The sequence below is a fragment of the Tinamus guttatus genome, unplaced genomic scaffold (assembly GCF_059628265.1).
Source record: "Tinamus guttatus ecotype Peru unplaced genomic scaffold, ASM5962826v1 Tinamus_guttatus_pri_ptg000021l, whole genome shotgun sequence".
In the NCBI taxonomy this organism is placed as follows: domain Eukaryota; kingdom Metazoa; phylum Chordata; class Aves; order Tinamiformes; family Tinamidae; genus Tinamus; species Tinamus guttatus.
In genome coordinates this window covers 566,634-580,988 of record NW_028288555.1, presented here as the reverse complement: position 1 = coordinate 580,988, position 14,355 = coordinate 566,634, and the positions used below count along the sequence as shown (strand labels likewise).

General features: G+C 45.5%; 1 protein-coding gene across 1 annotated transcript in view; it reads left to right on the top strand.

Annotated features, from left to right (window-relative positions):
* The first annotated feature begins 8,416 nt into the window (after positions 1-8,416).
* Positions 8,417-14,355, top strand: part of FRMD3 (FERM domain containing 3) — a 125,047-nt gene continuing 119,108 nt past the window's right edge. The window contains exon 1 of the mRNA XM_088524517.1: positions 8,417-8,543. Coding sequence (XP_088380643.1) covers positions 8,445-8,543 — 99 coding nt within the window. The 5' untranslated portion in view covers positions 8,417-8,444. The remainder of the gene's footprint in view (positions 8,544-14,355) is intronic.

The following is a 14,355-nucleotide window of genomic DNA, read 5'->3' as shown; positions in this document are numbered from 1 at the left end:
ACTTTTTGTACTCTGGTAAAACCCGTGCATATCCTAGTTAACTAATTCTATATAGAGAAGCTTAAGAAAACATAAATCTAAGAGTTAAGTACCTTTAGTTCTAAACACAGAAGTTATTCTTAATTCCTTTCTAATTTGCTAGGAAAAACAAAGGAAACACTATATTCTGCTTACCTGATGGTTAGTGGATTCACTTTTGAGAAAATTAATGTAGATAAGCAATGGAAAAGAATTGTGTTTCTGACATGGTAGTTTTTCCGTGGGCTTTGGAAACAATTTCATGGGCTGATCAGTGTAATCCAAAATAGATGCAGTTGATAGGAACTCAAAGTTTTCACAAGAGTCTTGCAAAACGTAATTGAATATAAGAAGTCAAAGTCTCTATTCTCAAAAAGAAATCCTCCCTGTGACATTACAAAAATGAACAAATTAACGTAATCACAGCATCACAGAGTGACTGAGCTGGTTAGGGACCTTTAGGGACCATCTAGTCCAACCAGAGGCAGTCCTCACAACTGTTCAACAAATGCAAATCTAAAAGCTTGTATAGTAATATGTTATTTTTGGACAATATTAGAAATGTATAAACTTAGGAGACTGGAAAACTGGGTTGTTGTTTTAGTCCGAAATAGCAGCTAGTGCTATAGCAGTGTAGTTCGAAGGTGACTGAAAGTCACTGCTTTCTCTTCTGGGCTCATATCTGGTGCTTTGGTGCTTCTCTGGAGCAGAGTCAGGAGAACACCTGAACCTTTCTACCTATGTGTAGGAGGCTGCTGAGGACATAGAGCTTGTAGTCTCCTCAAAAATAAATCTGGCATAGCTAAAGAGGGCACCAGCAGTTTTCACTGTTTTTATTGCAGTTTAAATGAGATATAGAACCAGCTTCTGCAAGATTACCTTCTCAGTCTAAAAGCCTCTGGTCTCCGTTGAAAGTACAGGTTCTACAATACTTTTTTTAATCTTCTCATCTGTCACTTTCCTTCTAACACTCAGGGTGCAAAATGTATGTACACTGTGTCTCAACATTACTTAGGGTAACAACAACAATGTACACTAGCGTAGTACCATTAATTTTGAAAGCACACAGAACAACAGTAAAATGTAGCCACCTGCTGAGTTTGGATGGTGGCATGGTAAAAAAAAAAAAAAAAAGTTTTAAAATGCTGTTCCTGAAAGTAACTTCTAAGGTTACTGTTACTGAGTAGTTAACCGTGAATGCTTTTGAAATGTACTTCCTTGGTGCGTCTGTTTTGTTTTGTTTTGTTTTGTTTTGCATTTGGTTATTCCACATCTTATTCCTGAACAGCCAAGCCCTCCTTCTGCAGTCACTTGTAAACATGCTTAAATGTTATCCTCTATAGCTTCTCCACCAACAAAGATAATTACAGTTTAGGATCCTGCCCTTGTTAGCTCCCATGTAATTAAAAGATCTAGATCAATAAAAAGCAAATAATCCTTGAAGTAATTTAGAAAGGAATTAATAACAAAAAATCAGAAGCTACAAAGACAGTTGTATCAGAAACTAAATACTGCTGCATAGGATTAGTTAAAAGTCAAGGTGCTAATTACTTTAATAACAGATTCTGTGTAGAAATAAGATGCTGGCAAGATTAACAAACCTGAAATACCTGTGTATGAACCACATTCTTCCATTATTCTACCTGTCAACACTGATTTTAAGTCTGCACATACACTCTAGCTATTAAAAATGTGAGCTTTTCTGGTGAGCATGATGTGTATTTTCCCAGGCAGAGATCCTCTCAAGAAAGCACAGTTCCAATTTTGAGCTTGGTCCTGAGATGCAGAGTACCTTCATCTGGACTATCCATCTGAGAATGTTTCTTTTATCAGAGACTGGTGAGATACACTGATGCGATACCCGCACCCTGCAGCAAGAGACAGTCCTTTTAGGTAATGAAATAGCCTGACATCTGAAACCATCAGTTGTGTTACATGCAAAACCAGTTAATCTTCCAGCCGTGTGAGCTACATGGTTTCTTTGCTGGTAACAAGGGCAGAGGCTTCTGCATTGGTAAGATGAGAGGAACTAGAGAGAACTGCTGGTGAGTGAAGTACCAAGGAACACGGTTCTGCGAGAGGAGAGGCAGCCCTGGGAGCTGTGGAGGAGGCCCTGCCTGCTGCTGCTTCCTGACTGTGCCATTAGCAAGCGTGCCTGGGTGTGTGTTCTCCAAAACGCAGAAGCGTGCAAGAGAATAGATGTGTAGACGTGTAAAGGAAAGTCGTCTGTCCCTACTGGCAGAAACATCTTGGCGAAGACCTGTGCCTAGTGAATCACGGTAACCATCTCACTAACTTTGTACTCTCGGAACCAAAGGCTCTGAGCCGACATTTGCCTTAATGGTAGTGGACTCGTGGGTTAAAATCAATGGCAGGTTTGTTCCAGCAGGTTGTGTTCGGAAGTGGCGTTGTGCAACGTCGTTTGACAGGCAGGTAAAAGCTGTCTGGTATCTGAGCTTGTAGGTGACATCTGCAGGAAGCTTGGTAAGAAGCCTCTACTGCACATGCAAGCCATGATTCTGGAACAGCGCACGGTAAAGCTTTCCTAGCACCTCTTCCTGAGTCTTAGCCGAGATTGCCATACCTTCTGCAGTGGTAGCAGAACAAAATACACTTTTCTGACTTGCCTTGGCCCCCCCTGTGAGCCGTGGACTTGCCCACCTCCCCGCAGCCACGCGAGGGGCTGCCAGCATGACCACCAGCACCGTACAAGATGTGGCACGGACCTGCTGCTGCCAGCAGGACGTTGGCTTTTTCTGCTGGTAAAAGTGCGACCGAAGGTATGACCCTTCATTATGCTGAATTTGACTCACAATAATTGTTTCCTTTGAAATACAAACATGAAAATCCTGCTTACTTTTGTGCTACTTTCAAAGAGTATGTTTTACAGAATTTGCGTTTTCTTTCGCGCAATGAACCTGTGCGTTTTTGGGTTTGATTTCTTTTGTGTTTTTTTTTCTTTGAATATAAAAAAGTAGAAACCCTCTATGAATTAAAGTTTCAACTGTGTCCTCATTGCAACCAGTAGGACTTTTACTATTTAAATATTTTTTTTCTTTGTAAATTATGTATCCTCAAATACTCTAGGGTTTGCTAAGACAGTAATAACTATTATTTTAAAATGCATTAATATTTTATATTCCGTTTCCAAATTACTAGTGTAATATTCAGATGTGAGCGACCTTCTATCTCCAGATGCAAAAAAACCCTTTTTCTTAACAATTGTTGTTATGAAGTGAAATTGATTGTGGGATTTTTTCCCTTCCAAATGCTTACTTAAGCTTGAAACAAAAATCTCCAGTGGATGTGGGATCTGTTTGAGTACATCACCTCTGAAGAGCTTATTTATTTTTGTCCCTTGAGAACTGCCTAGTATATCCAGCCCTATTGCTATCTGTTGGGTTTTTTCATTTTAGTTTTTAACTCGATGCGACCTTTGTAACACTGTTCTTAAATGAAGTGTTTTTTAAGAGTAAGCCAAATTATATGCACATTATGTTACCAAATAAGTATAATAAAGTATCACACAGCAATTTCTATGCAATAAAAAGGGGTAGGTAAAAAGTCAGTAAGCAATATTACATGAATAGACTAGGTTGAAGTTCACTTTATTTCAGTACTGCTTTAGTACTGGGCACATTTTGCACAAATATAGTGTGCTTTTCAAGGCAATGCTGTGGAAGAAAAAGTATACGCACGAGTGTTTGTAAACTTGTTGCCTTGGTATAAAGAAGGTATTTGGTGAGCTGGTCCTTTGTAAGTGACCGAAACCTTCAGTAGAATCACACTTCCAGAACATGTAGGAAGCTTGGACTTCTCTGTAAACCGTACGGGTTGAGAGCAGAGTCTGGCTTCCCTTCATGTAGTTATCGTTGAACTGCTACCTAACACTTAAGCTCATTGCTGGAACACACTTTCCCTCTTTTTAGCCTTCTCCCTCCTTTTTAGGAAATGTTCCAAAGAAACCTGATGTTCAGACTGTTTTCTTAAAAACACCCTCGTCCTGCTGACCCTCACCCCATTGCAGAAGGGATGGATTCCAGCCTGAGTGGCACTGGAACTGATTTAATGAGGCTGCTGTTTATGTTACTGTGGCACCCAGGGGACTTGCCCACTGCTATTGCTCCAGTGCTGCCCAAGCACGCGGTGATGGGCAGACTGGTGGGTTTAGAGGAGGAAGGATGGGGGTGTTGCACAGGATGGGAATCCTGGGTTGTCTCTCTGCTGTCCTTGTGCTAGACCTCGAGGTCTGACCCTCCGCAGGCATCTTTGCTTCTTCAGCAATTGCATGCAGGGGTTAATACCTGAATATTTGGAGTACACATGGACATATATATTTGTTTAAATTACAGACCTTAATGCAAAGAGTCAACGTGCTGTTTCCCCTTGACAGTTACGTTCCGTAATTTAAATCTACGCAGAAATCAAAGTACTGCCCCAGCTTAACAGAGATCCTTCCTACCCCTGAATCTAACCTCACATTTGGCAGCAACTCCTAGGCAAATAGGATTTACAGGCTGGTGTCCTTTACTCATCCAGATGTACACAGCCCCAGGCAAACTCATTCAGAAAACAGCTAGATGAAGAGGAGAACGCGTTTATTTCACGGAGAGAGGGAACAGCCCTGCGGTTGGTGAATCTTAAACACATTTCAAGCATGCGCAGCCCACCAGGATCTGCTCCAGCATCCGCGATTACCTTGTGCTGAGATTGCTCCTCAGATCCCGCAAACTCCGCAGCGGGAGGCGAGGCCAGTGCCCGGATCGGGCTCCCGTAACGCGTGCTCAGAGCGGCAGCAGCAGCAGCAGCCGGGTCTGCCCTCGCTCAGAACTGAGTCCCTGTGAGCAGGGGCCGTCCTGCCACCCGCTCCGTCCGCCCAGCGCCAGCTGTTAAGTGATTTTTTTTTTTTTTGCCTGAATTAAATTAAAATTGTATTTATTTTTTTGTTTTTCTGACACTGGCCATACTATTTGATGTCAGTTCCTGAGATGCTTAGCTTTTCAGGTGATCTTTTCAAAGAGTAGCTGTGCAAGGATTGTTTGGCTCCCAAATATAGTAGAATGGGATGCATTCCGCCAGGCATTGTTTTCTGAATTTGTGAGGTTGTCTGTGTAGTTTGTAACAGTATGTAACATTTAAGACTCTTGTTAGCAGGAAAAAAAAAATGTCCATAGTGCTTTTAAATAATTTGGGATGCCAGTCCTAATACCTGTGGGTTTACATTAGTTTTCAACTGTATTTGTTTCTGTTATTTGTTTCTTTGGTGACCCTGTGCATGCAGGGGGGATGGACTAGATGACCTCTAGAGGTCCCTTCCAACCTTAAGCATGCTATGATTCTGTGACTCTTTCCATTCATGTGGTAGTGGAAGAATCCTGTGTGTTGCTGGATAACTGCTGTGTTCTATGCTAGTAACATTTCTGTGTACGGATGAGATCTAGAAATCTGTTGCTCATTTTGCAGGACTCCTGAACATCTCAGGTCTACATGGGATACTGCCCCACAGAAGCAAATAAAGTGTCTGACAGGCCCACCAGGCCTGCCTTTAAAACCAGGTAAATGAACTCCCGCTCAGCTCTGTGCTCCTGCAGCTGAGCACAGAGCTGTATGTGCTGTTTTACTCTGGCCATGTTTATTGTTCGTGTTCCACTGTAGATGTTTATTCTGCAGTGCAGTCACTACTGTCTGTAACACTGAAAATTCCTGGGAAGTTAATTTCTCTGAGTTAAGTTCAGTGAGTAAAGGGCCAAGTATGCTGACTGTGGTTGGCTTTGACCTGCCCCGTAAAACTTGTGCTCATCATTGGCTCAACACCCTCGTTTAATTTCCCTTTTTGGTGGAAGGAGGAATGCATGCTGGAGAGACCAAAGAGGAAAAAAAATAAAATACCTGACTTCAGAAGAAAAGGCGGCTTTCCTCTTGTAGGGAGGGAAATCTGTGCAGCCTCCAAGTGAATCCACGTGTGGGCTGAAATCCTGGCTCCCCTGAGCTCCCAAGCACCAGCTGTGTTTGACAAACACGTTACTTCAGTGGATGGGTGCCCGCAGCTCGGCTGATAAGGGCCATCTCCTTTACTTTGGGCATTGACTGTGGCTACTGAGGCAAATAACCTGTTTCAAGTACTCAGTAGCTTGCTTCACCATTCACAATTAGGAGCATTTATCATTTATGAGAAGCACATACTTACGGTTTTCTCTTTTATGTGTTCCACATTAAAGGGCTTTGCATACTTATTAGCAAAGCAGTCAGCATTATGCATGTGTGAATGCTTGTTTCTCTGGTTGGAGGCTTGCCTGACAACATCCCGCAAAAGGTACTTCTCCTTTGTGGTTGTACGTGTTTCCTGTTGTTGGTCCTCCAGCAGAGGAGAGCCGAAAGGAGATTTCGCCGGAGTAGCAGTGATTAGGCTTTTCAGTGATTTTCCATGTCATATTAAAATCACATAGAGCTATTTTCAAAATACAGAAGTCTTCAGGCTGTCAAGAATATAATTAGGCAAAAATGACTGCAATACATTGTGTCTGTCAGCACGGTTTTTCCTCCTCTACCCTTTCAGTCATGTCCCATTTCACACTGGCTGTCCCGCACCTCAGTTCCTCTCTTCCGTCTCACTGTTGATCCCTGTTTGGAAGGCTGGTCAGTTTTGGTGCTTACTTCCTCCATGCCGTGCTGCCAAGTTCTGCACAAGCACAGACCCTTCCAGGAGCAGGAGCAGGAGCAGAGCAGGGAAGCCACTGGAGGCTCTGCTTTCTTTCACACTTCCACAGCAGCTCCACCCTACTGGACCAGTCTTGCCTTGGGGAAACAAGTTTCCAAGACTTAGTAGTTGCTCCCAGATGAAAGGAAACCTGGTTATGAGCCCTGCTACCTCCGCACTGCACCCTCATCTCATGGGGTGTTTTTGTTGCTGTCGTTGTGTTTCCTCGTGCGAGGTCCTGGTGCTGCAGCTGGCCAGAGGCCTGGCGGGCCGCAGCTCGCCCTGGTGCGGGCAGCTCCCGTGCGCACCCCCATGCCGCAGTCGCTGCGTGGGGAGCCCCGGGGCGGGCGCAGCCATCCCAGGGAAGTCAAACATGGGCCCAGCACGTGTGTCCCGGCACAGCACATGAGTCCCATGCATGTGCGCACACAGCCGTACACACAGCCACACACACGGCCACACACACAGCCATACACGGCCGCACACACAGCCGCACACACGGTGGCACACAGCTGCACACACAGCCACACACACAGCCATACGCACGGCTGCGCACATGGCCGCACATACAGCCGCACATCCTGCACACACAGCCGCACATCCTGCACACACGGCCGCACACAGCTGCACACCCCGCACACAACCCCCTCACACACAGCCGCACACACACACACCCCACACACACACACCCTGCACACCCCGCACATGCACACCCCGCACACACAGCCGCACACACACACACCCCGCACACACAGCCGCACACACCACACACGCACACCCCGCACACCCCCCCCACACACCCTGCACACGCCCCCCCACACACACCCCGCACACACACCCGCACACACAGCCGCACACACACACCCCGCACACACACACCCCGCACACACACATCCCGCACACCCCGCACACCCCACACACCCCGCACACGCACACACACGTGCACACCCCGCACACACACACCCCGCACACACACACCCCGCACACACACCCCGCACACACACACACGCACACACACACACACACACACACCCACACCCCGCACACACACACACACACACACACGCACACACACACCCCGCACACACACACCCCGCACACGCGCACACCCCGCACACACGAGCACACCCCGCACACACACACATACACACACACCCCGCACACACACACCCCGCACACACACATCCCGCACACACGCGCACACTCCGCACACGCACACACACACACACACACACACACGCACACACACACACACCCCGCACACACACACCCCGCACACCCCACACACACACATCCCGCACACACGCGCACACTCCGCACACACACACACCCCGCACACACACACACACACACCCCGCACACACACACACACACACACACACACGCACACACACACCCCGCACACCCCGCACACGCGCCGCCCCTGCCGCCCCCCCCGCCGCTCGGGCAGGTGCCTCTTCCCGCCGCTCGCGGCAGCGGCGCCTCCCCGCGGCCGGGGCCGGGGCCGGTGCCGGGGCCGCCGGCGGGGGCGGCGCGGGGGCGGCGCGGGGGCGGCGCGGAGCCCGGCGGGCCGAGCCCGGCCTGACGCAGCGGCGGCCCCGGCGCTGCGCTGCGCTGCGCTGCGGGCGGCGGGGCCGAGGCGCGCGGGGCGCCGTGCCGGCGGCGCCGCTGCAGCCTGGCCGCGTGCGGCTGCCTGCGCGCCCGCGGCGGCGGCGGCGGCGGCGCGGGGATGATCCGCTTCCGCAGCTCCAGCATCAGGTCGCTGGGCGCGGAGATGAAGTGCACCGTGCGGCTGCTGGACGACGCCGAGATCGCCTGCCACATCCAGGTGCGCCGGCGGGGAGGCGGCCGTGCCCCGCGCCGGGAACGTGCGCGGCCGCCTCGGTGCGCGGAGCGCGCCCTGCCCGGCGCCGCGGGCCCGGGGCTGCGCGGCCCCGCGCGGAGCGCAGCGCAGCGGGGCGGAGCGGGGCGGCCCCCGGCGCCCGAGCTGGGCGCGAAGCGCCGCTCGCCTCCCGCCGGGAAGGGAGCTCCCGGGGGCTTCCAGGGATAACGGGCGTGCTCCTGGGGGGAACGCAACTTCAGCCCCTCCGCCAGCGCCTTCAGGGTCCTCCGTATTCCCTGAAGGAATAAGGGCAATGAGGCAGAGGGCAGGGAGTCCCCGAGTTTCTCGTGGAGTTTTTTTTTTTCTCTTGAGCTGTGTGCAGGGATGTTTCTGATGGGTTTGGGAGTGACGGGCAGGCTCCTAACGAAACCCAAACTCCAATGCGTTATTTCGGAAGTCTTGCAGATCCCCCAGGGCGAGCCGAGTTACTCTGTTTGGAATTTCCCTGGCGTTAGCAGCGCTGCAGCAAGATGTGCTCGAGGCTCGGATGGAAGATGTGAGGGCTCTTCTAGGAAGCTGTTGGTAGCTCGCAACTGCTCTTCTCTTATTTTGCTCAGGCATTGCCAAAAGTCCGCAGCTCTGTATCAAGTCTGCAGCATTGTATAAAGGCAATTATGTCTGACAAAACAAGCATCGTGGTGTGTGTAGCTGCTTTTTGTTCTTGGACCAGATCCTGCTGTTATTAGTCCTAGGGGAGCCATTTGAATAGATACAGGAGTTACACTCAAGAAGAATGTAGCCTGGAAGTAACAAGAAATTACTCAAACTGCATGTATCTATGCTGTTATAATGCTTTTGTTAATGCATATTGTGGTTATGAGATCATACCTTTAATGTGTAAGAACCAGAATGGCCTTCAGAGTGTCATTTCTCTGCATATTGCAAGCTTTGTGTACTATCTCTGGGATCTTTTATTTATTTATTTATTTTTAAAAGGTCCTTTAAGCCAAAAAGAACTTCAGTAAGAGTGTGACGTGGTGTGAATCATTGCAGTTCTGTGGGTTTGTAGCTGAACAGATTTATGACTGCTACAAGTATGCCCTTTGACCACTGGGGAGGATGCAAAAATCACTAGGAAAGCTTTAAGAATTCCACAGTGCCAGGTGAGGGGATGGGTTCGGCAGCGTGTTGTGCTGTGCTCCCATGGCTCGCCTCATGCCTAGTGTGTGCAGGGGGATAAGTGCTTTACACTATGGGTTAAAACGTTAACTGTCAGAGTTCCAGGGGCAGCGCTAAAAACTGAACGCTACCATAAACTAAAACTTGTTTTCCTGAATCTGCCAACAGACTAAAGAAATTTAAAAAGTAGGAAAGCTTTTGTTTATATATATATTACTATTTTCTAGGAGTTCTATGTGCTGAAATCCTAAGCATATTAATATAGATCTTTTGCTCTTAGTCACTTCAGCAGAAATTTCCAATTAATGAGGGCATTTCACAGTTCTAACTTACCTTTCATTCTTCTGTTGTCTCAAATGCTCCAAAATGCCTTGTTCTGTCTGCAAGTACTGCATCTTACCGATCATTGTCCCATGGTATGTACCAAGGAGATATAACTTAGCAATATGAGTTTCTTAACCTCTCATATATACTCAGCTTTTGATATGCTAGAGATTAGCGAATCCCAAGCTTTCTGTCTTCTGCATCTTGGTCAGATTTGCATTTGACCTTCCTAATATGGGCAAAACTTGGTAGGAACTTTCACAATGCTGCAATTTTGTCTTTGAGTGCAAGAAAAGGGAGAAAAAAAAAAAACTTGTGAGTTGGTCGCATATGTGTGTAACGATGCAATATTGCCACAGGGACAGAACAGCCCAAATGATGTGCTGCTGGGTCAGTAGCAGAGATGCCGGGGTTGTGCCAGCTGGGACGTGTTGGACAGCTGTGTTTTGGTCATTAAGAGGATAAGAGAGCCTAATTCCACAACGCTGAGAAATGCCAACAGAGTCTCATAAGGACATGCGATGCTGTAAGAAATGGCAAAGGACTGAAATTCTATCTCTGCTTTATTGGGAGGGAAGGAGAGGAGCCACTCAGCTTGTCTGAGTGGTGCAATACGCGGTTGGTGTTACGCCGCGTTACAGCTCTTGCCATTCTCGCAAACTTTTTCACATATATCTTTCCTGCAGTTGATTGCACCCGTGGGCTTGTGTTTGTGGGCCCCAGTAACACTTCGGTGAAGAGATGTCTGTTAATTAAATCTTTGTGGATGCACTGTAGGTCTTTGACCCTACCAAATGTGCAACAGAAATGTGTGGCACTTAGCTAAAGTGGAGGAGCATGGAGAAAAGTAGAGAGAGGCAGACCTATTTAGGTGCTGCATATATATATATATGTATATATTCCTACCTAAACACAATAACATGTTCACAGTGGAATATATATAGGCATAATATAAATTAATAAATATATTTATACTTATATGTATATATATTTCACTGTGTACATATTATTGTGCTTAGGTAGGAACATAAAATAGGATTTTCATTTTAGTATTAAACTTCTTTAAGTTCTGTCTTTGCCTACCCAAATGATTAACTGTGCTTGCTCTTGGAAATTATATTTTATAACAAATAATCAAGTGACAACATATGGGATGATGTGGGGAGAACCAAAGATGAATCATGCATTTGCAGACTGCAGCCAACTAGTTATCGAGCTGTGGACCTGCCATGTAGGTCACCAAGTGGCTCAAGGCTAGATTTGCAGCTCCAAGGTCAGCATGCGACATGTTGTCTTCTTCATCAGGAAGGCTTCATGACTGCAATTTAGTTGAGGTGGTGAATGATGTGGTAAAGTGTTGGTGCTCAAGAGAGGCTTAACTAATTCTTGTGCTGACATTTGTGTTACAGTGCCTCTCATTTGTTCGTGAAGCTTCTCTGGTACAGGTATGTCAAGCAGTCTTTGTGTAGCAGGCTGAAACAGAGAGGATGTGAAAAGTGGCCAGTGTCCACCCTCTATTTCCATTTGCAGAAGAGAGGTGTCCGGCTTGTGCAAATCGTGCTACAAAGCGCAGAGCCAAGGCTTGAAAGGGGGCACTGAGGGGAAGCAGATCTTCAAAACTATTGGAAATGCGAGTACACTGGCAGCAAGGCCTCCTTTCTGGAGAAACTAATGAGATGATACTCATTTTTTGATTCACTCAGATCGTGGTCACTTTGATTCCTGTTTTTGCAGGCTTCATGCAAAACTTCATGCATTTTGTTAGCCTTTTATGGATAATAACCTAACCAACTGAAGGAGTAAAGGAAAAACTTTTTTTTTGACTGGTGTGTTCTGGAAGATTACATGAGTTCATTTCAATTGCGTGTAAAGTTACTAGTTGAGGCCCTGCTCTGGTAAGCTATCTGTTTTTAAAACAGTTTTTAAATCTGTTTTTAAGTGTTCTTCAGCTTCAGAGGTGCCCCTTGAATGTTTAAAATTAGACATGGTCTTAATTATACCTTGTTGAGTTGAAGTCTTAATTAGTCTTCTGTACCTTCTGAAGGTGTATGGATGTCAATGTTTGATCAGAGACTTTTGAATGGGCTACTGTCACATTTTTGTTGTTGTTGTTATTATTATTATAATTTTAATGTGTGTATTAGGTACCACTGGAACGCTAAACTTATTTTTCCACAAATGTTCATAAGCATTCTGAGCCCACTCTCTAGAAAAACACTACTTTTAAATGCTACTTCATTTAAAACTTAAGTTACACTCCTCGAACTGTTCAGCTCAAACTGTGTTGACTGGAAATACGGCTGGTACAAATGACTTTTTCTCCCAGCTGGAGATTATTATTGACAGTGATAGTGAACTACTTTATGCGTGATAATTTGTAGAAATACTTCATGGCTTGATCTTCTTGTGCCTCAGTCAACACTAAAATAGAACTTTATAGTACTGGTACTTACCCTGACAAGAGGCTTTGTTTTGTATGAGCTATCTCAAACAAACAAACAAACAAACAAACAGGCAAAAAAAAAAAAACCCAACAAACATACAGATATCCCAACAAATACCACCTAGCTATGCTACTGACTTTTTGTCATGTCTAAATGATTATTTGATTGTCATTTAAAAGTACTAACTTAAATTTCTGTGTCCAGCTTCCCAGCAAGGAAGAAAGGTATTTAAAAGTGTTTTGGAAATCAAGAAGAAACCAAGCAAAGCAAGATTTTGATTTACTGATGGTCTGCCCTTAGACCTTACACCTTCTATGAGTAACTAAAAATAAGAGTGACAAAATCTGAGATGGATTCCCTTTTGCTGCTAATGGTCCAACAATGTGAGATGCCTTGTGTCTCTTCTCTCTTAATGCAGGAGTAACTTCTGTGCAGTTTGAATACTGTGACATAGTTGGCTTACTTGGTTAGCTTTTTGCTTTGTTTTGTTTTTCCTTTTGTTTTTAACACATTGGTGATTAGGAACAGGCCTTTTTGCTTAGTGTTCTCTGCTTGGTCTGTGCCTTGCAGACAGATGCCAAATTGAAAAAAAATATATATCTGTAACTGACGAACTCTCTTTGAAATTCCTACCCCTCAACGAAGTGTAAAAAACAACAGCGCCTTCTGAAGAGAGCTTTGAGATAAAAGGATGGTGTCCACCGGGAAATGAATCTTATGTGAAGGTAGGCTGAGTGTTGACAGTTTGGAAAAACAAGAGGGAAAGGGAAGGCAGCATGGGAAATGACGGGAGCGGAGAGGCCAGGGATGGGAACAAGGCAAAGAACTGCAGTCGTGGAAAGGGAAAGGTTAAGGGATTATGTAGACAGCAGGCAGGAGATTTAGTGAATTTATATTTATCCCGTAAGCGATGTCAGAACTGTAACCAGCAAGTGCCGTGAGCTGCTGGGATGATGCTGTAACACATCAAAATAGTGAAATGAGACATGGAAGGGGGTGCAAGTTAGGATGGGTTGTGGATCGTATTTTGTCGATGCATTTAGCAAAGAGCACATGAAAAGCCTCCCTTATGAAGCTGAACCTATGGGTTAAGCCTGCCTTTGTTGTCATTTCATGTGTGTGATTAAATTTGCAGTTATATGTATATATATATATATGCACACACACAAATATATTTAATAGCACTTATGGAGGTGCACTTTGCTCTTTAATGGGCTGAATAAGAAACAGGAAGTAGAAATTGTTACTAGAGGGGTTCTGGAGTGTTGAGATTTCCTGTGTTCTATTTAATTAAGAAAATGACTTTTCTAGATAGATTTGATAAATGTTTATGAAGCTCAGTAGTTGCTTAACATTGTTTTTATATCTGTGGTAGGAGGAAGGTGCATATGTTTACATGTTTGTATTTCAATATACTGCTGAGGCCTGGTGCTGAAATATGGGGGAAAAAGGAGAAGAAAATGCAGCTATTGTTGTACAAAGTCAACTAATTAACAGCAGGAAGCTTAAAAGATAACCTACTGATTTTAAAATATAATTATAGTATTTTGGCTTTAACCCACCTTTCGTAAATCTTACAAATTTGACCCCAATTTGAACATTCTTTATTGTCAAGTGTGTTTGGGCACTGCTACTCCTTTGGACGGCAGGGTGGAACTATAATAAAAAAAGACAACTAGAAAATCCATAATAGAGTTCAGCACAGCATAGGTCTCCAAACTGCAAATATCTGTTTTGATCCTGTGGGGCTGGAAGTGGTTCCATGAGTTGCATGAAAACCATATCCAGGAACTTTGTGTATGGTTATGTACTCTTCAGTACATTGATATTCATTTGATACATGACACAGCTGGGCAGGGATTTATTTATTT